The following is a 27,393-nucleotide window of genomic DNA, read 5'->3' as shown; positions in this document are numbered from 1 at the left end:
GGTGTTTTTAGCTATTTCACACACACACACACACACAAATGAAAAACACCTAACATCTCACAATATAAAACGTTCAGCAGACTATTATGCAGCTTGTCACGTTATTTCTTTCCTGTGAACTGTTGCTACCTCCAAGCTACAGAGTATTTAACAGAGACATAATACATAACAGATAGCCATTGTGGATATGGTTAAATCTCAAAAGTGGGAATGTTTGCTGTGTCTGTGTGTATATACCAGCATCATAATTAAGGCAGCAAAAGCCATCGGTGAACAAAGAGGCATGGTCCCAGTCTTTTCTGTGTCAGAACACCGCCCACCTCTCACAGGCAGTGTTTGGTAAAGAATATCCTTGAGGCTATTGTTGGGGCTCTCTATCACTCTACTTCGCATACCTTCTTCACCCCTGTTTTCCTTTACTCCCATTCCTTTCTCCCCACTCCCTTTATTCTCCCTTTTTTCTTCTCCTCTGCCTTTGCTGTAGGCCTTCCAGTAATAACCAGTGGCACCTGTGAGCATTGCTAACCCTGTAGGTGTAAAGAGGTTGCTAACTTGCTCTGGATCTCTAAGCGTTAGCCAGTGTCCTTCAGAAACATGTGGCATAAAACTCCAAACCAGTTGGAGGATCACTTGCTTTAAGGTATGTGGGTTGAAAAATCAAGACAGTAAAAAATGACTAAGCGAATAAGAAATAGGAATGGCTTTTAAAAAAAGAAAGAAAAAGCAGAGTTTAAAGAAGGCAGGAATCAAGTGATGATGATATAATAGGAAGAACTGTAACCTAATAAACTTAAAACTGCATTCAGGATGGAGTGAATTTTTTTTTTTTTTTTTTTTTTTTTTTTTTGTAAAAAGAAAAAGAAGAGATTTATTTTGGGTGCTGGCAGCTGGGGAAGGTGATAGGCTCAAGTCTTAACAATTGACCCCTCCCAAGGATGGAATGAATTTGAAAGATAAAAGAAAATGGAAGTAGCATGTTTCCTCTTATTTAAGACCAATACAGTATTTTTATTAACATTTTTGAAGAGTGAAGAGTTATTTCTCTCTTCACACTGATTAAGCTAATCTGGATGCATTTCCACCTTCCCCTAGAGATGTGGATGCCTATTATCTCACAGTTTCTTTGTAGATGTTAATAAAGGCAAAAGTACCTCACATCCCAAGTTCAGCTTTCTTGAAACTTTTCAATTCAAAAGGGTTATCCCTTCAGAACTTGTTTTACAGAGATGATTTAGAAAGAGGGAAAAGTCTGAACAAGCCACTAATTATTTTGAGAACCATGTGTAATAAACAATTCTGGAAGGATATAAGACAAATCCCTGCCACTGGATTAAAGTAAATTTAATTTTCCTTTTTACATTCTGATTGAAATACATACTTATGAAAGATACAGAAAATTAAAAAGAACATTTTTAAATTACCCATTATCTCACTGCCTAGCCACTATTAACATTTTGTTGTACTTCCGTCCAGTGGGTTAAAGTGCATACTAAAATTCAGTTTCACCTCTTTGATTTAGAGCTTTTGTTCTTTCTCAAAAGCCATGTTCTAGGTTCTCTATTTCTTCCACCTAAATCCCTGACCACAGCTGGTTTTCCATTTGATAACCTATTGCCTTCCACTATAGGTCTCTCTGGACAAAGAAAAGGGCCTTATGATGTGGGAATATTACTCAAGTGAGCAGAGAGATATTTTAATTAATTAATTTTGGTCAATTCCAAAAAGCTTAAAATACTGTATTTAAGGAAATAGTATCTCTTTTCCTAATACTAACAATACATGGGCATTTTCCCCCCTTGGAAGATGATGGTAAAGAATATAAAATGCTTTCTCACTCACGTGTCCTACTTTTAACTTCCTGCTTTCCATAAGAAAAAACCACAGATTTAAAATTCAAAACAACTCACCTGATTTAACTCCTCAGTATAATTGCAGCAAGTATTAATCTTGCTGTGCTAGTTTTATCACCTTCTCTTGCCCCACCCAACACTTTCTATAATCTTAATTTCAGTATACACATAAATACTTTTATTACCCTATTGGCCTATTATCTAGTCTTAGACAGCTTGGTTCCATAATCAGTTCTTAATCCCTTTGCCTGATTCTTCTGTCAAAGATATTTCCTAGGACCTCCAAAAGCTATGCTGTCTCTATAGCCTCAGTTTATTCAGTCCTACCATGGAAGTGTCGAAACTCTTTATTATTGAAAATAAATATAGCTATAAAGTGTTTCAAGAGGCTTAAAGGGAGTTCCTATATGGCTGGAAAATGAAAATGAAGGATAGTTCTATGGCAAAGGGCTCAGGGAAGATCTCTATACATTGCCACAATGAATAGTTATCTAATGGTATCCATTTAAAAATAATATAATCTTTAAATAAACAGGTGAGGAAAACTAAAGTGTTTTCTGGACATTAAAAAAAAGAAAGCAGAAGTGGGAGCAACTCAGGGTCTAGCATTAAGCATTATCAATCAGTTATATAATGTATTTACTGCATTATATAATTTGTTTTATATTGGTTTTATCACTTCCTTCTAATTAAATTCTACAGTTACAAAAAAGAAAAGAAAACTCATTAAGAGAAATTTCTAAATGTGGTGGGAGGGGGTTCTAAGCCTCTACATTAATCTTTGGAATCCATCCACCTTTTCTAATGGAATACTGTGGCTTACTTAGTTTATTTCTTTCCAAGCTTTAGATTCATGTGCCAACATACCTCCACTTCTGCTCCTTCCCACCCAAGCTTGTAGAAGTCATCTTAAAAATGGCAACTTTTACCTGTCTCTTTAATAGATATTTTTAAATAAATATCAGCAAGTTAGATAGATCATTATTCTTCTTTTTAAGAAATAGTGAGCGTTGGTGATAATGTAAAATCAGGATTTCTGTTGTAGTTCACTAATTTTTTACTCCGTATGTTTTCTTTAAGTCTGAATTTGTCTATATTCAGTTCAGTCTTAGAGTGCGCTACTCCTCAAAAAGGGTAGCTCATTAACCAGCACCATCAGCATCAGCTTGTTAGAAATGTAGAACCTCAAGCCCTATCCCAGACCTACTGGATCAGAATCTGTATTTTAACAAGATCTCCAGGTAATTTGTATGCACATTAAGGGTTGAGTAGTTACAAAGGAAATAATAAAAACAACTTCTCTCTTGCTACCAAAAGCCTTCTATAATGTGGTTTGACTGAGCCTTCTTCAGCTAGCAATATAGAGACGTGTTTCCCAGATAGAAATTTTCAGGGCAAGGTGAAGAACATAGTGTAAGGGCACACATAATTCTCTTTCCAGTCAGTGCACCTTCCCTGCTCCTTAGAGTCATTTAAGGACTCTTGTCAGATGTTGGCCTTCTTGACACTCTATAGCAGGCTTGCCCCAAATGATCTCCAGCCACTCATTTTTCAGTGACATTTTTTGGAGCATTTGTGGACAATATTGATATAAGGCATTATGGGTGCAGGTGTATTTGCATGTGTGTGAGGGAATAGGAGACAGGAAGAAGGTTGAAGAGCAGAGGGTTTCAAAAAAGAAAGGAAGTGATTATCTCTAAGGAGCTCATAATCTAGCTGAAGAAATAAAGCGTACACATTTTTGAAATTATTCAAGAAAATTTAGAAAACACAATACTAATATGTACAAATAGATTATAAACTTCCCACCAAAGTATTATGGAAATGCCAAATTCATTTCTTTATTCTTTTAACAAATATTTATTGAAAATCAGTGATGAGCTAGGCACTATGCTAGACAGAATAGCAACATAATCCAAGTTATTGTATAAAATTAACCAGAGCAGTCTTTCTAAGCATTCAAAAGATGGTCAATGTTGACTCACATTTGAAAACTATATACATGGACCAGCAGGAAATGGAAGGCATCCAAAATACAGGATTTTGTGTTGAAAAATATTATTTATTTGTTCATTTATGCATGCATCCTTCTAAATAGATTCTTAGAAGCCATACTCATTCATTTATTGAACATTTTTAATACTTTACATGTTAAAATTTTACTGAATACCTATTATGCAGCAAGTGCTATGGATTCCCCTGAGACAACTAAGCAAATAATTGCAAATAATTAGAAAGCCATAATTAGAGTTATTTAGGGAATACACTGGGGAAACAAAAGAGAATGTAGCTGACTCTTGAGGGAAGAAGAGTCAGATATGACTTCACAGAAAAGGTGATACTTGAGCTGAGTCTTAAAAGCTAAGAAGTCTTTAATCAGAAGGCACAGATGAGAAAAGGACACTCCAGGCAATGGAAGTAGCATATATTATGGAGCTGAAATATGAGTCATCTTGGTACTTTCAGGAAGCTACAGTTCTAGAAATTGAGAGTGGCTAGGGCATAAGGAGGATATGAACCAGAGGCCTTCGCACATAGGTGAGGATCTTCGGATGGAGTATTTCCACTTCCTATTTGTCCTTCTCCCTCCCTCCCACTCTCTTCTTCTCTCTGTCTCTCACACACTCACATACCCCTTCTGCCTACTTACCTTTTATTCATCCTTCATATTCAAACCAGAAATCCTTTTATCAAGGCTGCTTTCCCTGACCCTCCAGTATACTTTAGGCACTTTCATTGTATGTTCTCCTAAAACTATATTCCTTTCCTTTAGAATGGTTTTCTTAATTTGCATTTATATATTCATTAATGTGATTATTTGATTAATGTCTGTCTCCTCCACTACATCAATGGCTTTAACCCCACCCATAAGAAGACACACATTAAGTACCATATACACACACATATAACATATGTAACATATACAATATATAAATGTACATATGCACACATATATAAACAAAAATAAATTCCATGAAACAATATTCATCCTTATGATGCATGAGGAAATATATTTCTGTTCATTCTCATTTTAAAAATTGTTTACAAGTTTACTTTACAGCCCACCACCATATTTGGTCCAGAGTTTGAAAAACACTGCAGCAAATTGGCACTGCATTAGAATAGAAACGATGTCTGCTGGTTTTACTCCACTCTGTCCCAGCAGCTAATATGACACTTAGGATGTAGACCACTTCTATAGAAATTTAGTGAATGAATGAAAGGAATAGAAAGCTTTAAAATATATTATTTTTAAAGTATTATCCCAATTTTTATCAACAAGAAAACTGAAGTTTAGAGAAAGGCTTAATAATTTGCTGAGGCAAGCGAAACAAAAGCAAAAATGAACTATTGGGACTTCATCAGGTTAAAAAGCTTTTACACAGCAAAGGAAACAGTCAACAAAACTAAAAGGCAACCTACAGAATGGGAGAAGATACTTACATATGACTTATCAGATAAAGGGCTAGTATCCAAGATCTATAAAGAACTTAACAAACGCAACACCCCAAAAACAAAAAATCCAGTCAAGAAATGGGCAGGAGACATGAATAAACATTTCTCCAAAGTAGACATATAAATGGCCAACAGACATATGAAAAAATGCTCAACATCACTCGGCATCAGGGAAATACAAATCAAAACTACAATGAGATACCACTTTATACCAGCCAGAATGGCTAAAATTAACAAGTCAGAAAACAACAGATGTTGGCAAGGATGTGGAGAAAGGAGGAACCCTCTTACACTGTTGGTGGGAATGCAAACTGGTGCAGCCACTCTGGAAAACAGTATGGAGGCTCCTCAAAAAGTTAAAAATACAGCTACCTTACAGCCAAGCAATTGCACTGCTAGGTATTTATCCCAAGGATACAAACATAGTGATTCAAAGGGGCACATGAACCCCAATGTTTATAGCAGCAATGTCCACAATAGCCAAAATACGGAAAGAGTCCAGATGTCCATCATCCATGAATGGATAAAGAGGATGTTGACTATTACTCAGCCATCAAAAACAATGAAATCTTGCCATTTCCACAACATGGATGGAGATAGAGAGTATAATGCTCAGTGAAATAAATCCATCAGAAAAAGACAAATACCATATTATTTCACTCATATGTGGAATTTAAGGGAAAAAAATGGATGAACATAGGGGAAGGGAAGGAAAAATAAAACAAGATGAAAACAGAGAGGGAGGCAAACATAAGAGACTCTTAACTATAGGAAACAAACTGAGGGGGCGCCTGGGTGGCTCAGTCTTTAAGCGTCTGCCTCCGGCTCAGGGCATGATCCCGGCGTTCTGGGATCAAGCCCCACGTCAGGCTCCAACGCTGGGAGCCTGCTTCTTCCTCTCCCACTCCCCCTGCTTGTGTTCCCTCTGTCGCAGGCTGTCTCTCTCTCTCTCTGTCAAATAAATAAAGAAAATCTTTAAAAAAAAAACAAAAGAAAAGAAACAAAAAAACCGAGGGATGCTGGAGTAGAGGTGGATGGGGGGATGGGGTAATTGGGTAATAAGCATTAAGAAGGGCATTTGATGTAATGAGCACTGGGTGTTATATGCAACTGATAAATCACTAAATCTACCCTGAAAAGAATAATACAGTATATGTTAACTAAATTGAATTTAAATTTTTTAAAAATGAAAAAAAAGAATCATTTGCTGAAAGTCATGAGGCTAATAATAGGCAGAACCAGGATTCAGCTTCAGCTTTGTTTTACTTTAAAACCCTGCTAATTTCCTCTTGTGCAAGAGGTAAAATAGAAAATGTCTAGGTTGCTTATGAGAGGTGGCAAGCTGGTAGTATCTCTAATAGAGAAAATAATTTAAAATAACTTTATTCACACTTAAGATATAGTTAGTGTGGAATTCTGAAAGATAATTGACTTTTTAATTTTCTACAATAAGAAAATTAAAATTTCTTTTAAGATACTATAAAAATAAATGGGAGGATGGATGAAATAAGATTGGTAAAATGTTGATAATTGTGGAAGCAATGATTCTATGTCTGGTTTATGTCTATTTTAAATTGCTCATTTAAAAATTTTTTTAAAAAACACAAAAGCAGCCTAATAAGAATAGCACTGCAGGAAAACTATTCTTGTTTTTCAAGTGAGCACTGAAAATATAATAGGATTCCAAAAAACACAAGAAAGCTGAGTTTATTAATTCAAATAATGTCTACAAAGCACAAGATACTACATCTAGTACACAGAAGAGACTCAATGTTAATTTTTGTTCCTTTCTAACCAAAGTCATCTGTGCAAAAAAAAGTGACTCATTATAAACAATTTTATATATAAGCCTTTAAAAAAACACTACTTTGTAGTCACATTTTTAAAAAAAATGAATTTTGGGGAGCCTGGGTGGCTCAGTCAGTTGAGCATCCAACTCTTGATTTTGGCTCAGGTCATGATCTCAGGGTCCTGGGATTGCACCCGGACTTGGTCTCTGAGCTCAGTGCAGAGTCTGCTTGTCCTGCTCCCTCTGCTCTCCCCACCCAAGCCCCCTCTGTGCACACACTTGCATGTTCACTCTCTCACTTGCTCAAATAAATAAATAAAATGCACTGGGTGTTATACGCAACTAATGAATCATCGAACTTTACATCAGAAACCAGGGATGTACTGTATGGTGACTAACATAATAAAAAAACATTAAAATAAAAAAAATCTTTTAACAAAATAAATTTAAACAAATAAAAATTAAAAATGAATTTCATATGTCCTTTTTAAAAGAGAGAAATACATTTTATTATTTATCAGCATGATTGCAAATATGATTAAAATATTCATATAGAAAGTTAACTTTACTGTGTGTGTGTCTGCAAATCCTTGCTGTATGCAGATGATATGAAAGTAATGGTCATGATCATAAAACTCATTAGATAGGCACTGCCTTGCCAATAGTATGGATCTGAAATCCACATCATAGGTGAAGAAAGCCCTTTTGAATATATTTCTTTCCAGGAATATTTTTTTCATCCAGCTATTACTATACTGTATATAGAAAATAATTGGTTAAGTTTTTCCATCTCAATTCTGAAAGTGTTTCTTCTGATTTAAAATATATAGTCAACAGAAATTGCAGTGCAGAGCTGCCTATGTATTATGATTTAGAAATAACATTCTGTCCCATTATTTAAAAAAAAAAATTCTGTATTGGGAATTAAGGGACTGTGTTTTAGTCCTAGTTCTACCACTAACCAGAACTTGTCAACCTAAGTTCCTTCATTCTGTGACTCATTTCCTTCAAATGTCAAATGAAAAAAAGAAGATATGTTCTTTCTACTCGACTGAGTTATTATGAAAATCAGACTGGGTGATAAATAAGAAAATAGTATGAAATAGTTTGAAATTTATAGAAAATGGAGACATATGAATATAAATAGTAATATATCTGTATAAATAGATATATCCACGATAGTGTAACGTACGTTCACACATATATACCCATAGAAAAGGTGGTATTTATTTAGGAGGATGGGCTAAAAGAAATAGTTCTATTTGAAAAGTACAAGTATATGGGGCTCCTGAGTGGCTCAATCATTTGAGCTTCTGACCCTTGATTTCAGCTCAGGTTGTGATCTCATGGGTCATCAGATCAGCTGGCATCGGCCTCCCCAGTCAGCAGAGAGTCTGCTTGAAGATTCTCTTCCTCTGCCTCTCCCCCCACTCGCACATGCTTCCTCTCTCTCTCTTATTTAAATAAATCTTAAAAAAAATAAAAGTACAAGCATCAAATTATGGAGCAACAGGAAGACCATCTCCAGTGACACCAAGAAAGAGCATGATTAGAATCACTTCTACTGGTACTTCTGAATGATGGATACTAAAGATCAAACCAGTAGTAACATTGCCATTGTCTGGTCTAAGAGATCAGAAAAGTATTCCATTTTCCTGAAGCTTTATCTGATCTTTGATTCAAATTTTAAAATTCCAATACTAGATCCTTATTCCTTGCTGTAGGTACATTTTGATGTTTGTTCTTGGTTCTGTTCACCTCACAGCTGCTGATGGCCCAGGAGATCGTTTCATCATTGGGGAATCCCAAGCTGGTGAGCAGGTGAGATTCATAGGCCTGAAAGGCCCCAGATTTCAGTTTCATGGACTTTTATCTTTGAATTCTAAGCTTCTACCATCATTGTAATGGAAATCTTAGAGGTGGATTAGATAGGTTATCAAAGCGATTAAAGGATGGTTCCCATGAGAAAGCCAAAATAATTCTTTTTTAACTGAAATTAATCTGCATCTATTAATATATGGCATGGTTTTTTGGTATGTCTCACAGACATACCCCACAAGCATTTTCCAGTCCTATGATTAGATTATTCTTTCTTCCTGTATAAACATTAATGTTCTGAGTAGACCTATAGTTTCTAGGTGATCTTCTCAGACTTTTCTCCAACCTATGTTACGAACAGGGAATCAGAAGAAACAAATCATTTAACATCTCTAGCTAATCACTTAGATTAGCTTTTCTCACTAGGGAGCTGGCCAGTGAACAGGTATATATATATTTCTATTAAGAAATGAAGCACTGATGGGCCATAATGGAAGTACAGTAGAAGTTCTCTTATTTAGTGCTTTTGAGTCTAGTAATTGGCCATTTAATTGGAAACAAGTGGAAAATTATTTTATATTTTTAAAATAAATGTAAGTTTAACTTAAGTGAACATCTGTTTGTCAATAATTTGATGGAGGGTTAATGCTTTTATTTTTAATAAGTATCTACTATTTCAATTTCTATCTGGTCTTTCTTACATAAATCACACCCAAAAGCAACTATATGTGATTTCTAGTTTTGGTCTTTAATGTGGAAAAAAATTTAAGGACATTTGCAAAGTATCTAAATATAGAATCCTTCTAGATTTTTATTATATTTTTACAATTTTTTTACAGCTACTTCACCCACACCTAATTTGAGAGTTGTTTCCAGCATGATTTTTTAATTGAGTTTTTCCAAAGGTTTAACTTAATTTTTATAGAGAAAACTCTTTTCACACTCATGTATCATTAATTTATGTAATATTTATTTAAATTACATAATTCAGTAGCAACTACTGCCGCAAACTGGCACAAACAAGTTTGGGAAGAAACTCAATTGAACCGTAAAGCAGTACTTTACAATTATACAATAACAGCCTCGAAGTTAAGCATCATTATGATACTGTAAGCATCATTATGTTTAAGAGGAAATAGAGAACATATGTCAATCCACTGAATTTTGAAGGTTGTTTAAAAGAGCTCCTGCCTTATTAAATAGACCCAGAAGAAGACCAAGATACTTTTTTCCTCTGCTACTACTGAGCATTGATAAGCATTATATAAAAACAAAGGAAGATATGAATGAATGATTGAATGAATGAATGAATGAATGAATGTGGAGGTTTGGGCAAAAGCTATGTCCCATGCCTTTTCTTCCTTGGCTTAGTATGTACTCCTATAGGTACTGAAAATATGGAGAAGTTAAGGAAGTATATAGGAGAAGAATGGTGCCCATGGTGGTGACCCCAACTACTTCATCCCTACATCCAGGCATTGAAGAGAACTATGTATAAATCTCTGAAGCCAAGCCTGGCACTATACTGATTAGATGCTGTACACAGGCTGGTTTTAATCCTCATGACTGTTTTCCTGACAAAAAGAACAGCTAGGCCTGGGTCCCTTTTTTATAAATGACTTGTATTATGACCTCATAATTTACTCGACTTCTTGATATGTATTTCACTCAGTGTTGGATGTCTAAAGCATCCATTTATATAACAAAGGTACAAAGTACCAATTATTCTAGGTCTCTGACCTTCAATTGAGTCTATCTAACACTTATCAAACACAACTACTATGTGTACCAAGCACTGTGTTGGGTTCTAGGGATATAAAGTAAATTAAGTTATGATTTCTACTCTTAAGAAGTTTACATCTAGTGGAGAAGACAGAATATAACAACTAAATATACTATATTAAGTGTTAAACTAATGCTATCAGCCATGTACTGTGGAGGACAATAGGGTGGCTGAGCGTTTCATCCTAGAAGGATTAAGAAAATAATATTGGAGCTGGACCTAAGAGGATTTTACAAAAACAGAAATGAGAAAAGGACATTCCAGGCAAAGAAAACAGTATAAATCAAGACACAGAGGTGTTTTAAAAAATTGTATGGAATGTTTAGGAAACCGCAAGTAGTTTGTGGTAGTCAAAGCCTAGTATAAATAGATAGATAGGTAACGGATTATTAACTGCCTTGTGGTCTTCTTAAACCTTATTTACTAGTTAAGACTTCCAACTGCACTAGAGAACTAGGAACACAAAAGTCATGAAACTTAAAAGTTGCTAACTTCTTGTAAGGTCAATGGGGAAAAAAGAGGAAAACTGTACAAGAAAATGGGGTTTCTCTTCAAATTATCTGTGATGTCCTTTATCTATAACTAAGGTATCATACAGACTTTATAGCAATCTCAGAGATCTTACATGAGCCAAATTCCTCATTTATTGAAAGTACATATGCTTGAGAATTAGGTGCCATTGCATACAATGAGACAGTGATTTACAAAATGCTTTCTTGGTGTACCAAAATACTTGACTTTAAATCACTTACAGTTTAGCCCTATTGATTAGCACTGGACACTGTCAAAGAAAATATTACATGATTATAAAGTGCTGTCATTGGGCAAATCTCAAAAAAAAATCAACACCTCCATTAAGGAAAAATCAGGATTTTAACCATTTTTACTTTATATAAAACGTATAAGGTATATCAGTAAAAATAAAAAAGAATGAGTTACTCTTAAAGAATTGTTACTCTTAACAATCTGAAAGAAGTACTTCATGTATTCCTAGAGTTTTTCAACTGATTCCATTCAATCGAGGTATATTATATGTTTACTCTAAGTGGATATATAAATATCTTTATATATCCAATAATATATTTTACATTGAATCTCATATAAGTGGGCTGGTAGAAACTCTTCACCTATCACTTAGATTTACTAATCTTAGAGAGGAGCCAAATTTTTTATTTACTAATCACATGAAAACAGTTCTTAAGAGTTGGCTTAAACCAAGAAGTAGGGAAAATTACAGACAGAACCATAATAAAACTTAAAGTAAATTTGCAGAATATGGTACACTGAACCGGACTAAATTGAGGCAGAGCTCCAAACTAACACTTCAGCTTAAGAAGCAACTGTCCTGAAACTCACTTTAGGATTCACTTTCTGTGTTAGCCAAAAAGGCACTTTCAGCAAAAGAAGAACCTATTTAGGCCTATATTAAATATCTTTGTTCCATAGGCTCTGAAGATAGTTTTAGCATTAGAACCTCTACTAAAAAATACATATATCAAAACTAATGTTTTTCATCAAAAATCACTGCACTGTAAAATGGCCATGTATAGTAGATTAAGAGATGTCCCAGAAAATGAGTAAAATCTAGGTTGAAATTTTTTTTTAATTTTAATGCATTGGACCCTAAACTTTTCATATGAAATCCCATGCAGCATCTTGGTAGAAAATTACATAAAAATAGGGGCACCTGGGTGGCTCAGTTGGTTAAGCATTTGCCTTCGGCTTAGGTCATGATCCAGGGTCCTGGGATTGAGCCCTCCATCGGGCTCCCTGCTCAGTGGGGAGCCTGCTTCTCCCTCTGCCTCTGCCATTCCCTCCACTTGTAATCTCTGGCTCTCTCTATCTCTCTATCAAATAAATAAATAAAATCTTTAAAAAAAAAAAAAAGGAAAAGAATCCAATTTGTAAAAAAAAAAATTACATAAAAATGTAACCATTCCAAAAGCCTGGAATGTCTTTTATTCAAATAGCAGAATAAGGAAATATAAGATACATAGCTCAGTGCCAGAGCTGATCCCAAGAATCTCTTTTGCCAATAGCTATGGGAGAAAAGCAGGGAGAACACTGGAGTTTTAAGCCAAGAAGGATGGAATACTTTATGTAGTTGTTAGCTACTGAGATCATACATGTTCATTCATTCATTCCAGAAATATTTATTCACCACCAACTTTGTGCTAGACACGTTCTAAGCTTTGGTATGATAAAGCAACAAATATTTCTGGAGAAGGGGTGATTAAAGTGACTGTACCCAAGAAATAGAGTTAAGGGAAACCAACAAAGGAATGTTAAATAGCCGGGTGCTAACAGTGATACTCCATTACCAACCGCATCTAGGTCTAAAGCGGCAAAGGGAAAGAGTGGTACCTGGACCTGGGGAGATTCATAGCTATGAGATAGAGCCACCCAATAGGAGCTGTGGCCCTCAGTAATAAAGATGATATAGCCATCACCAAACTGCAGCCCAGCAGGGAAAGAGCAAGCGAAATAAAAACCCTACTTTTCCCTTTCTCTTACCCTCTAATCTCTTCTTGACCACTCCCATTGACTGAACCTAATCAGAAGCCAGAGTGATGTGAGCCTGGATGAAATAGTCCATAGAGGTCAGCCTTCTGGGCCACAGCACAGGATAGAAAATGAAGATATGATCTGGAGAGGCAAACAAAAAATAAAACAAATCCCTGTCTTTGTAGGGCTTTTATTCTAGAATGTAATAATGCACTCAACACTGTACCTAGTATAAATTGAAGAGTTTGATAGTTTGGGCTATTGGTGGTATTGTTTCCAGTAATAATATTATTGAAAAAAGATTTTTAAGGCTCTTCTAATAAATAAATGTCCTGTTTTGCTTTGTACATCTAGTAGAGGGGTATTTTTCCTTAACCATTCCCTAAAAATGTTTTGATGTAGCAGAGAATATATAACATAAAATATACCATTGTAACCATTTTTAAGTGTACAGTTCAGTAATGTTAAGTATATTACATTGTTGTGACCTAAGATTTTAAATACTTAAGAAGAAGATATCTTTGGAAAGTTCTCTTTTTTTATCAGGAAATTAATATTATCTCAGAATTCTCTTTTAGGGGAAATTTGAAGCATTTCTTTTCCCAACTCTGACCTAAATCATTGGCCTATGAGGCCAAATCAAACCTATCAAATGGATCTTACAGAAATATGCTTTTCTCTATGCTGAAAGAAGTTTTCAGGGCAGGTCCTGGGGTCAGTCTCGTGTACCATCTGTATGAGAGCTCAGATAACGAAAATCTTGGATATAATGTTAAACACAAATTATTACAGACACTGGAATCATTTTTCAATTACTTAATTACATTTCTCGACTTTTATTATTGAAAGGTGAACTAATATGTTTTAGAAAGATTTTCAAGTGAAATAATTAGAATGATTTTTCTGACTTGCCTTTAATAAATCAAAAAGTTTAGTTAATAAAGTACTACATTTCTTAAACATCAAAACTTAAGTAAATGACCAACATGCTAGTTTTTCATAATTGTCTTTCATAAAATCACGTTGCATGGCATTTTTTTCCTTAGAGACACTCAGATCACTTTACATATAGGTATTAAGAAAATTCACATTATTTGAGTGAGACACAATAGTGACAGTTGTTAAGTGACAGTTCTTCAAAAGGAGAACAGGGCACCAAGAAAGACATCTGTCTAATGGTCATTACCTTAAATCAAGTTAAAGCCTCTTTGGTGTAAATGAACCTGTTTGTGGGTGGTTTTTATTACATTGGACCAAAATGAATAAAAGTACAAGATTTTCCTTTTATGGTTTGTTCCTAAAAATATTACATCTCCTGCAGACTTTTCCTTTGCAACAGCAAACTAAATCAATTCTTTCATACATGTTTGTATTTTCAGCCGACCCAGACAGTAATGCCAGGACAAGTCATGCGGGTTACAACAGGTGCTCCAATCCCCTGCGGTGCTGATGCAGTAGTACAAGTAGAAGATACCGAACTAATCAGGGAATCCGATGATGTACGTCATCACCAGGTCTCACTGCTCTGTTCCTATGGCAGTGTTATAAACCATGCCCATTTTCTGCAGTGTTTATAAGATTAATCCAGTTGGGGTTTTGGTTTTTTTATTTGTTTGTTTGGTAATGTTGGGATCTTACATTGTAGTGTATGGGTCTCCAGTAAGTAGGAATTGCCTTATATTTGAAAATCTTTTGTTACAGGAGATGTTTTTATGATCATTACCGTAATTACAACAGAATTTGAACCACATGATCCATGAAATTTCACATGCAAACAAGGAAGGAAATTACCTCAAGTAGAACAGCAGAGAGGTTAACTGTTGACATACCTTATAACAGAAATTTGTTCAAGACTAGCTTCTGATAATATGTGAAGAAGAATTTAACAAAGAATGCTTGGGAAAATTCTTGAATATTACACTAAGCCAAGTGTTTGAACCAAATAACCTTTCAACTCTGGTTTTCTATAATTCAGAAAAATCTTTGCCATCAAATGATAGCCTGGAAAAATTAAATTTATGTCGGTGCCCCCTCCATAGCCTACAATAAAGGATCCTGGGAATTTTCTTCATCTAAACAGACCTTTTATCTCACTGAAACTAATGGCAATTATTGGAACCAGAGGATCAGCCACTAATAAAAGAATAGTTTCAACTGACATTTTAATGATTGGCTATCTTAACTCGTTTTTTGAAGTAGTTTAAGGTATTTTATATCTTGAATGCTGGGGCTAAAATAAATAATATTCTTCTGGGCTGGCTATATAGTAAAATTTGGGCATGCTGAGAGACAGCCACTTTTCTTGATCTGGGATTTTCTTTTTAATCACTTTCCCACATGTAAGGTTTATATAATTCAACTCCTGGCATACAGATCAACACTGCCCGCTGTTAAAACTGTCCAACAGATTTATTGGCATCAGGGAAGCCAGCAGAGCATTGAAATCCAGAACACATGCATCCACAGACTCTGCCAGATGACAAGACACAGTTCCAGTGTCACAGTATTTTTCACAGCCCATAAATGTAAAATTAATGATCACCATTAATTTACAGAAATCTACTACCAGGAAAACTGTAAGTCCTTCACTGAAATTTCTGCACATATTTGGGAAACTTGGCATGATTCATGGGAATAGAAAAGACAAGTTATCTCCATCCACATTCGATGTATCTATTAGGGTAGCCACATAGATACATCTTGTGTTTCCCCTTGAGAATGCTACTTACAATGTAAGATCCAGTATTTGAATTGGTACATTTTTTAAAGGCATGAAAATTATGAAAAAGTTTTATTTATTTATAAATAAATGTATTGGCATCAAACCTAGTTTTTCAGGAACCTGTGGTAGAAATTTATCATGTTCACAATGTGTAGCAAATGGTTCTGTTTCTCTATATTTGTATATATTCTAGACATACCTGATCATAAAAGCATCTGAGTAGCTAAATTGTATTGATCAGAAATTCTGTTAGATTATTCTGTTCAAAATTACATGATGTGCTCTTATTATAGGGCACTGAGGAACTTGAAGTACGAATTCTGGTACAAGCTCGACCAGGCCAAGATATCAGGTAAATTCATAAGGTATAGAATGTATAGCCACCTTTTGTTTCTACATTATCATGAACTCAGGAGAGCATGGCTATTATAAATCCACAGCTCGGTCATTTAGCCATTAGTGTTCAGGACTTTCAACAAGTAGCAAAATGAATTTTCTTAATTCTACATCTCATGTCTACTCTGCCTTCTTTTTCATAAACATAGTAAAGGCAAATGAAATAGTCAAAAGCAACATGAAAAGGAAGTAAAGTCATGAGCCTACTTAAATTAATCCTGCTTCCAGATAATCCAGAATTATCCAACCCCACCCCAGATAATCCAGAATTTGATACCAACACAGATAATACCAGAGTTGAGTTTTTATTGCAATTAGCTGATAGCCCCTCCTCTACTGACTACCAATAATAATAGAATAATCTGCTATTCTTTATATACAAAGATGAGACTACTGTCTTACCGTAAATAGTGCATATACTTTAAATTATTTTTCTTACATTGGAATATGTTTGCCCTGATCCCATCAATACTAATTTGCTCAAATGTCCTTAAAACAAAGCTACAATTCCCATATCCCTGTGGCAAGAAGCCAAGCTGAGCAGACTTCTGTGGCCATAGACCTGGGCCAGCCTAAGTTGTCCGAATAGAAATTATTCCTGTTTTGTAACCTCATTAGTGTTATTTTCCTCATCTCAAAGCTAATATGCTATGGACCTCTTATCATTAAGGCCACTAGATATTTTCATATAAATTCTTGCCTTATATCAAAGAAAGTTTGCAGTTGGTATTTTTTAACTGTAATTTAGTACAAAGCAATTTGTAAAATAGTTTGCAAATGTGAAGTAACATATTCCTTAGCAATAATGGAAATCCTATTTCTAGTTTTTAGAAGCTTCTTATTTTATTATTCCGTTCCTGCCTCATCTCTTGACTTTTTTCTCCTCTTGAGTGTCCTCCTTCTTTGACACTAAAGTCAGTTGAGAAAATATTATTCTTAATCATACTGCTTATGGTTCTGCTTTGACTTTCAGACCCATCGGCCATGACATTAAAAGAGGGGAATGCGTTTTGGCCAAAGGAACCCATATGGGCCCCTCAGAAATTGGTCTTCTGGCAACTGTAGGTGTCACAGAGGTTGAAGTTAATAAGTTTCCAGTTGTTGCAGTCATGTCAACAGGGAATGAGGTAAGAAGAAAGGGGGGAAAGGGTGGAGGGGGGAGGTAATTGGACTTTCAGGTAAAAGTCTTTTTGATCTCTGTTCTGTGTTGTAAATAGAATGTGGATTATAGATTTTACCACATACCTGTAACAGAGAAATAATAAATTGGCCTCAGGATAGTTCAAGTACATTATAACCAATGACCTTTCCATACACCCAGTACATATAAACAAAGAATGTTGACTGCTAGCTATAGATGTTCAACTATGCAAATTTAGTGCTCAGTCTGTTAGGACAATGAATTCTACCTACCCTGCTGCTAAGATGATGGGCCAGCTCTGTGTGGGAAATAAATCAATGAATTGGGACACAATGGTTAGCCTTCATCTTGCTGGAAGTTCCATGTGATCCTTCATCACCAGGAAGAATTTGATAATCTTTTCTCTTTTTCTCCCAAGATAGCATCTTTAGTGGCATGCTTCTCAATATGTCAAATGTCATTTCAGCCCTGATTTAGGATGGGGATTTAGTCAATCTTTCTCTGAAAACTTTGAAAAATTTCCTTTTCCATGTTTTGCTTAGGTTATACAAAAAGTCAGAGGTTCTAACCAAACTGGGAATATTGAAAAATGGATCTGCTGGTAATTCAAAGCCTAAAAGCAGAATCAGAAACTACAGGGATTTTTTTAGACCTTCAGACCTTACTATTTTTAAAAAGATTAACAGGATTTCTTTTTTTCTCTCTCTTTTAATCTCTAATTTTATTCTGAAAATAAGCCATTTATTTGTTATCATTATTTTTAATTTCTTAAAGTCTTGGAAATGAACATTTTCAAAGGTCTCTCCACTACCCTTATAGCTCCTTTAGAAAGGGCAAAAGAAAAGAATAGAATATTTGTTTTGCTAATGGAGAGATGAATCAGGATTCTAGACCCAAATTTAGATGTACTGGTCATTTCCTAAAACTATTAATTGACCCAAAACATTCTTTTCAATTGATCTACATAGTGAAGATTTTAATATCCCTAGGACCAACTGACACTATGCTTAGCATCAGAAAGAAATTTCTGATAAACTGGTTGACTTAATGAACTATTCTTATTTGTGATTTATTTATATGCTTTGTGCATCTAAGTGAGTTCATGGGGTTTGGGAAAGCTAAAGAGAATGAGCAAATTCATAAATAACTAGTTATTAGGCAACTTTGTTTAAGCTATATTTCTTGTATTCTTCCTAATGTTTTTGTAGGGCTGAACTATAGTCTCACTTATCCTCCACAGTACATTGGTAGTAATTTTTTAAAGCTCTCATACATTCTGTATTAAAACTGTTTGCTAGTGGTAAAGAAAAGTGATGGGGTAAGACTAGAGATGATACTTACATCATGGAATCTAAGGAAGAATTTGTAGTCCTAGTTCCCTGCCTCCATAGGCTTGATTATCCTTGCAGAGGCTTTGATAGATGCTATTTTCTGTGGCCTACTGTATTTATCATGGTTTTCCAAGGAAATAATATTTCTAAATCTAAAACAATCTAAAATAATGTTTCTAAATCCATAATCTCTGGTTCCATATAGCTCATCATTCCTTCCCTATTTCCATCCAAGATTAGCTGTTATTATGACTCTCTCTGATTATATAGTTTAGTTCAACAAATGTTTATTGGGTACCTTTGTGCCAGGCATTATACTGGAAACTGGGGATAAAAGAAATGAATAAAGTATAGTATCTCTTTTGAAGGCTTGAGATCTTAGACAGACAGAAAATAATGGGAAAAAATTATTTATTTTCAGAGAGGCCAAAAGAAATTACACTTGTCTGTTAATGTGGCAAGTCTATTATTTAGTCAGTCACAGCACAAGATCCCTTTAAGTACTAACTGATTTCCCCTGATATGAATGGCTTCACAATATGTCCACTTTTGAATCCAGTGTGGTATGTTAGTAAGCAGAACAGTAGGAGCCTGAGGCAACCCCAAGAATGCCAAACAAGATGTCTGTGTATACTGTAGTTAAAACCTGCCCAATATTTGTGACTATATGTGTTTGTTTGGGATGAGGGAATTATTTCAAAATTGGGGAGGTACAGTTGTGAACTGTAACTAGTACAGAACAGTCAATGTAGACATTTGTTGGTTCCAACAAACTGTGTATGTTAACATTTAGGTAATACCATTCAGTAATTACATAAGTATGGCATACATTTCCAACTTCATGCATTTGTTCGATAAATATTCGTTAAGCATCTGTTACATGCTGGAGTGCCCATCAGGGATTATGTTAACTAAAATCAGACTTACAAGATATGAATACACTGTATCGTGAACCAGTTTATTTAGAAGGATTTTGAACAGGAAACTCAGTGTCCAGCAGGACTGCATCAGACTTTCATCTTCAGTGGAACAAGTCCTCTTAATCATCTACACAGCCATTCAAGAGCTATTCTCTTTTTTCTTCAAGTGACATTCAGGTGCAAGGGAACAAGAATTATACTAGGAGTATGGGAACTACCAACTTAGAAGCCTGTCCTACAAAAGAATCAATATTTCTTATAACAGTCTTAGGCAGCTTCCAGAGTCCTTAGAGGGAAATGTCCAGATATAAGTGTTACAGCATTCACAAAAGCCCAAAGCTGAGGCTTCCCACTAGGTATCTATAGTTCATTTATAGTTCCTTCTAGTCCATATGCAAGTTACCAATCAGAGATTATTTTTGCCATAAGAAATGCTGCCTAGTAGTGAGATGACACTTCATCTTTATCAAATTTCCAGGGGAACAGAGCTAGAAAGTTAACCCAAGCTTAAATTTGTCCTTAGAGATGGGAAAGGGTTTTGTTAACTCTTTACCCTCACATAAGAGGGTGCATTGCCTGTAGGAAATAAGGAAATAATAATAAAACTGACTACAAGTTATTCTGCTTTTTATCATCACCATGCACTGGCAATTCTAAGCAAAGTCAGTGATAAAATATGCTCCACTGGGGCAAACCATTTCCACCACCCCTCCCCATTTAATATGCTACCATACTGATGCCAGGCACTGTTCTGACTGCTCAGGATGTAGCAGCAAACAAGACAAACAAATTCCCTGTTGTTACAGAATTTATATTCTGATGGAGGCAGGGGAGGGGAGATAGTCAATGAATAAACAAATAGCAGTAAGTAGTATGAAGAAAAATAAAGGATAAGATGATAAAGACTAGTAGGAGAGAGGTATATGCCATATATTACTGTTGAAACCTACCTTAACATCAGCCCTTTCATACTCTCCCCTATACAATAAGGCTGGAAGGCTGAAAACCCAATTTCCTGGGCTCTCTTTCTGGCTGTGGTCCTGTTAGGTTCTGTCACTGGGAATGCATTAACACAATATTAGAAGTTGGAAAGAAGTTAGCAGAAGTATAAGCTCCTCAATTCTCAGTAACATCACTTTCTCCCAGCAGCCCTAGGGACAGTGGTGACTTTCTGTAGTTACTGATCTTTGGAGACACACCTTTCTCCTTTTGTTTCTCCAACCCTCCCAACACACCTGCAAGCAATTCCCTGTATTAAATCCTTTTTTCTTCCATTCCCCTTCATATGAAAGACCTAGAGGATTTGGTTTTCCTTCCCAGACCTGACTGATAGAGTCTTCTATTTTATATAGGGCAGTCAGGCCTCACTGATGAGGCAAAATTAGAGTGGAAATCTGAAGGTATCGAGGGTGGTGCCATGTGAGGGGGACTGAGTTCCAAGCAGAGGAAACAACGGAGACAGAAAAGCCCTGAGGTAGGGTGTATGCTCATCATGATTGTGGCTGAAGTATAGAGGGGAAGGAGCAAGGTAAAAGGAGGTGAGGTTGGGGAGATAACAGAAACAAAACCATTTTATTCTAAATAGTTTTGAGGAAGGGAAACATAATATGTCTTAAATTTTTTAGTGTTTTCTCTGGCTTCAATATGGCGTGGCATATAGGAGAGAAAAGGGAAAAAGCAGGGAGACTGGTTAGAAAGATATGTAATATCCAGCAAGAGATTTGAACCAGAGTGGTAGCAGTGGAGATGGTGAGGAATAATCAGATCCAGGATATATTCTGAAGGTAAAGTCAACAGGTTTTGCTAGTGAATTCAAAGTAGAATATAAAAGAAAGTGAGGAGTTAAGATGAACTCCAAGGTTTTGACCTGATCAATTCTAAGGATAGTTATCACATACTCAGGTGAGAAAGATTAGGCAGGAGAAATCAGGCTTCTGTTTTGGACACGTTAAGTTTGAGATACTTATTAGAAATCCTAGTAGAAATATTGAGTAGGCAGTTGAACATACTGTCTGGAGCTTAGGAGAAAGATTAGAGCTAAAGATATGCATTTGGAAGTTATCGTCGTATACACAGCAAATACACAGTATTTTAAATCATGAGACTAGATAAAGTCACCTAGGAAATGAATATAAATAGAAGATAGGAGATACAAGTTTTACACTTAGGAGGTAGCTATCTATATAAACCAACATTTATATTTCCCAGTAGTTTTCTTTTGTTTTGTTTTATATTTCCGAGTTTTATTTTCTAATTTTGACTCTTGATCATATCATCTCTTTCCCAATCCTTGAAACTCTAGATGGTGTCCTAAAGGTCTTTAAACTGGACATCAGTCAGCCAGCTGCCATTAGTTCAGGGAGTCAAGATTGTATGCTTGCTATCTAGTTACTCAAAGTCCAAGCAATAATTATTTCTTTGGTAGGTGCTGGGTCTTCTAGTTTTGAGGGGACTGTTTCACTTTCAGTCATATTCCAAAACTCATATTTATTCATTTATTATCCTCTCTCTCCCTCTTACTCACTCCCTATCACATCCACACATGAACACATACATGCAGAATTAAATCTATTCATCTCCACTATGTGTTGGCTTATTTTATTCCATCTTCTATCATTTTCTTGGCCACTGTCAAAAACAGAGGGAGGCCTGTACAAATAAGTTGGAACTTCATATATATAAGGTGTCTCTAGAATCTCCATATAATACTCTTTGGGGCCTTCCACAAGCAGCTGCTATTACAAAACTATAGTATTTAACCTCACTAATAAGAGAAGGAACAGAAAGTTGAGTGTCTACTGTGACCAGTACCACTATGTGCTTTATGATTAAAGCAACACTATGAGGGTAGTATAGTTATCCTTCATTTTAAGTAAGAGAAAATTGAAGCTCAAAAACAAAACAATTTTCCCAGCGTCATCTATTTTGTGTAAACAATGGAGCCTCATTTCACTACTAAGTCTTCTGGCTGTAATGACTTTTTTCCCCACTGTGCCACAATGCGTCCCAGAGGAGATTCCTTACATTTCATTTCTCCAGCTTTTCAGTGGCAGCCCCTGAAACCTGTCAGTTTAGATAGTTTTTACTTTCATTGCTTTCTTCTAGCTTACTGTACTTCTTGTCCATATTAAAGACCATGATTTACCACTTTAATGTTGCTCTCAATAGCACTTCAGATAGCCTCATTCCTTTAATCTGTTCCTTTGCTTACTATGCTAATAACTAAACTGATTGACTCTATCCTCTCCTTTTCCGTTTTTACTCCCAAGCAGACAAACATTACTGAAAAAATCAGAGAACTGTGATTACGTGGCCCACAACAAATTTCTGCCATTGAATGTCAACCTGGTACTTAAAGTTGCTCAGTAATTCTGATGTCACTGTCTTGTTGATATCCTAGCACATGCCTTCTGTGGATATTTCATTCATACATTCTATATCCTCTTTATTTTTTTTTCTGTCTCATTTTTTAATTTATTTTTTAATTATTTTTTATTTAAATTCAATTAGCCAACATACAGTATGTCATTAGATTCAGATGTAGAGTTCAATAATTCATGGGTTGTGAATAATACCCAGTGCTCATCACATCATGTGCCCTTCTTAATGCCCGTCACCCAATTCCTCATTCCCCCACCTACCTTCCCTCTAGCAACCCTCAGTTTGTTTCCTATAGTTAAGAGTCTGTCTTGGTTTGTCTCCCTCTCTGATTTCTTTCCATTCTATTTTCCCTCCCTTCTCCTATGATCTTCTGCACTGTTTCTTATATTCCACATATGAGTGAAGCCATGTGATAATTGTCTTTCTCTGATTGACTTATTTTGCTCGGCATAATACCCTCCACTTCCATCCACATCAATGTAAATAAGTATTCATCCTTTCTGATGGCTGAGTAATATTCCAGTGTGTGTGTGTGTGTGTGTGTGTGTGTGTATCACATCTTTATCCATTCATCTGTCAGTGGACATCTCAGCTCTTTCCACACTTTGGCTATTGTGGACCTTGCTGCTATAAACGTTGAGGTGCAGGTGCCCCTTCAGATCACTACATTTGTACCTTTGGGGTAAATACCCAGTAGTGCAGTTGCTGGGTCTTAGTGTAGCTCTATTTTTAACTTTTTCAGGAACCTCCATACTGTTTTCCATAGTGGCTGTACCGGTTTGTATTCCCACCAACAGTGTCAGAGGGTTCCCCTTTCTGTGCATTCTCGCCAACATTTGTTGTTTCCTGACTTGTTAATTTCAGCTATTCTGACTGGTGTGAGGTGGTATCTCATTGTGGTTTTGATTTGAATTTCCCTGATGCTGAATGATGAGCATTTTTTCATGTGTCTGTTGGCCATTTGTATGTCTTCTCTGGAGAAATGTCTGTTCATGTCTTCTCATTTCTTTTGACTGGATTTTTTGTGTTTTGGGTGTTGAGTTTTTAAGCTCTTTATAGATCTTGGATACTAGCCTTTTATCTGATATGTACTTTGCAAATATCTTCTCCCATTCTGTAGGTTGCCTTTTAGTTTTGTTGACTGTTTCCTTTGCTGTGCAAAAGCTTTTATCCTGATGAAGTCCCAATAGTTCATTTTTGCTTTTGTTTCCCTTGCCTTTGGAGATATGTCTAGCAAGAAGTTCCTGTGGCTGAGGTCAAAGAGGTTGCTGCCTGTGTTCTCTTCTTGGATTTTGATGGATTCCTGTCTCACATTTAGGTCTTTTATCCATTTTGAGTCTATTTTTGTGTATGGTGTAAGAAAATGGTCGCGTTTCATTCTTCTACATGTGGCTGTCCAATTTTCCCAGCACCGTTTGTTGAAGAGACTGCCCTTTTTCCTTTGGATATTCTTTCCTGCTTTGTCGAAGATTAGTTGACCATAGAGTTGAGGGTACATTTCTGGGTTCTCTATTCTGTTCCACTGATCTGTGGGTCTGTTTTTGTGCCAGTACCATACTGTCTTGATGATTATAGCTTTGTAACATATCTTGAAATCCGGCATTGTGATGCCACTAACTTTGGTTTTCTTTTTCAATGTGGCTATTCAGGGTCTTTTCTGGCTCCATACAAATTTTAGGATTATTTGTTCTGCTCTGTGAAAAATGTCAATGGTATTTTGATAGGGATTGCATTGAATGTGTTGCTCTGAGTAGCATAGACATTTTAACAATACTTATTCTTCCAATCCATGAGCATGGAATGTTTTTCCATTTCTTTGTATCTTCCTCAAATTTCTTTCATAAGTGTTCTGTAATTTTTAGAGTACAGATCCTTTACCTCTTTGGTTAGGTTTATTCCTAGGTATCTTATGGTTTTGGGTGCAATTGTAAATGGGATTGATTCCTTAATTTCTCTTTCTTCTATCTCATTGTTAGTGTATAGTAATGCAACTGAGAGTTTTTTCCCTAAGATCAGGAACATGACAGGGATGCCCAATCTCACCACTGTTGTTCAACATAGTACCAGAAGTCCTAGCCTCAACAATCAGACAACAAAAAGAAATAAAAGGCATTCAAATTGGCAAAGAAGTCAAACTCTCACTCTTTGCAGATAACATGATACTTTATGTGGAAAACCCAAAAGACTCCACCCCCAAAATTGCTAGAACTCATACAGGAATTCAGCAGCGTGGCAGGATAAAAAATCAATGCACGGAAACCAGTTGCATTTCTATATCCTCTTTAAACCTCAGTAACAGCCGTTCTCTCTCACTTTTGGCAGATAACTTCAACACCTTTAGGGAAAAAAATGAAGCTAAGAAGTATTTGTGATACTGAACTAGATGAGGGCTCCCTCATCTCTTTAACACAAAATTTTCCCCATTCCTTTAGCTATCTTCCTTTCTTCCAGTCTAAAAGAAAATGGTAGTTCTTTCTAAGAAGAATGTGAGAAAGAATGAATTTAAAGGTCCAAGTAGATTGTTCTTAGATTATTCTTTGGTTTCTAAATTATTTGTGTGTGTGTGTCTTTGATTGTTTTCTCTCTAGTGGCTCATCCCCCTTCTACGTCCAAATATACAGAGATTACCACTAGCATAAGAAAACCTATAATTAAACACACTGTTGCCTCCTTGATCTACTCTACTCTTCTCTTCCTACAGACTACTAGAGTTGTTGAAAGAGAGATCTGCACTCATTGCCTTTCCTTCTTCACTCTGCACTTTCTTTTGAAACTCCCAAATCTGATTAGTGCCCCATTAGCTGAGAAACTGCTTTCCCAAGTACAGTAATAACTCCTAATCTCCAAATCCTACTCTGATATTTATTCTCCCTAACCTGCTATACCATTTAACATCAGTGACATTCCTCACTCACCACTTTGAAACTGCCTCTTTTCTTATATCCTGTGACTCTGTTCTGTTTGATGCCATGACTGCTACTGCTATTATTTCTTATCTTTCTCCCATTCACTAATTGGAGTATTCTCTCCCCAAGATTGTGTCCCCTACTATATCTTCCACTCTCTAAATTCTCCCTTACAGTTTTTCCTCTCATGTTGACTATATGCAGATAATTTCCCATATCTATAGCCCTAATCCTGACCTCTTTTGTAAATTCAAGCCTTCATTTTTAACTTTCTTTGGCTATTTCTACTTAATGTTCCACCGTTACCTAATCTCACTCACCATCTTTCCCTTCCTACCATAAGGAGTGGAATACTTCCTTCCTGACTTGCGTCTTCTATTGAAAGCATCACTATTCTCTGAAATTCGCTACCAAGGCCATCAGTGACATTTTTTTTTTCATTTTTAATTGTGGTAAAATACACATATCATAAAATTTATAATCTTAACCATTTTAAGTGTACAGTTCAGTAATATTAAGTACATTCATATTGTTGTGCAGACAATCTTCAGAACTGTTTTCATCTTGTAGAACTGACATTCTGTACTCATTAGACAATAGTTCCCCATTTCCTCCTCCCTCCAGATCCTGGCAACTATCATTCTACTTTATATCTCTATGAATTTTATTACTCTAAGTACCTCATATAAATGGAGTCACACAGATTTTGCCTTTTTGTGTCTCTTATTTCACTTAGCAAAATGTCTTCAAGGTTCCACTATGTTATAGCATGTGTCAGAATTTCCTTCCTTTTTAAAGCTGAATGGTATTTCATTATACACACACACACACACACACCACATTTTGTTTATCCATTCAGCCATCATGGGCATTTGGGTTGCTTCCACCTTTTGGCTATTGTGAATAATGCTGCTATGAGCAGGGATGTACAAATATTTCTTTGAGACACTGCTTTCAGTTTTTTGCATATACACTATTTAACATAAAGAGATTGGATCATAGTGACAGTTTACTTATAGGAAAAATAGAAAATACAAGCAAACATTGACTCATTTACTTAGTATATGTTGAGTCCCTACCATGTGCCAAGTACTATTTTAGTTGCCAGGTATATAGTACTTAACAAAAAAACACAATGGTCCCCATCCTCATGAAGCTTACATTCTAGTATAATGCGAAAAGGAAAAGAAACCATTGCTAATATTTTGATGTATAGTCATTCAGACTTATTTCTACGCTTATATAAATATATATTTATTTGTAAAAATGAGACAGTGCTATAAATACTATTTTATTATCTGGAGTTTTTTTGTTTGTTTTTTTTTTACTTAAATAGCATATCACAAATATCTTGCAATGACAGTGATACATGTTTATAATGCATCGATGGCTGTG

At 35.6% G+C, this 27,393-nt stretch overlaps 1 protein-coding gene across 29 annotated transcripts in view; it reads left to right on the top strand.

Annotated features, from left to right (window-relative positions):
* GPHN (gephyrin) overlaps window positions 1-27,393 on the top strand; it is a 603,331-nt gene that overhangs the window by 516,525 nt on the left and 59,413 nt on the right. For 16 of the 29 annotated variants that reach the window (XM_048219795.2, XM_048219804.2, XM_048219799.2 and 13 more), the window contains 4 exons: window positions 8,861-8,916; window positions 14,581-14,700; window positions 16,217-16,275; window positions 17,293-17,446. In XM_048219795.2, coding sequence (XP_048075752.1) covers window positions 8,861-8,916; window positions 14,581-14,700; window positions 16,217-16,275; window positions 17,293-17,446 — 389 coding nt within the window. Of the gene's footprint in view, window positions 1-8,860; window positions 8,917-14,580; window positions 14,716-16,216; window positions 16,276-17,292; window positions 17,447-27,393 lie in introns of all 29 variants that reach the window. The other 13 variants (XM_048219788.2, XM_048219802.2, XM_048219798.2 and 10 more) reach the window with 1 other exon arrangement.

This window comes from Ursus arctos, unplaced genomic scaffold (genome assembly GCF_023065955.2).
Source record: "Ursus arctos isolate Adak ecotype North America unplaced genomic scaffold, UrsArc2.0 scaffold_25, whole genome shotgun sequence".
Classification (NCBI taxonomy): domain Eukaryota; kingdom Metazoa; phylum Chordata; class Mammalia; order Carnivora; family Ursidae; genus Ursus; species Ursus arctos.
This window is presented reverse-complemented; position numbering and strand designations above follow the sequence as displayed.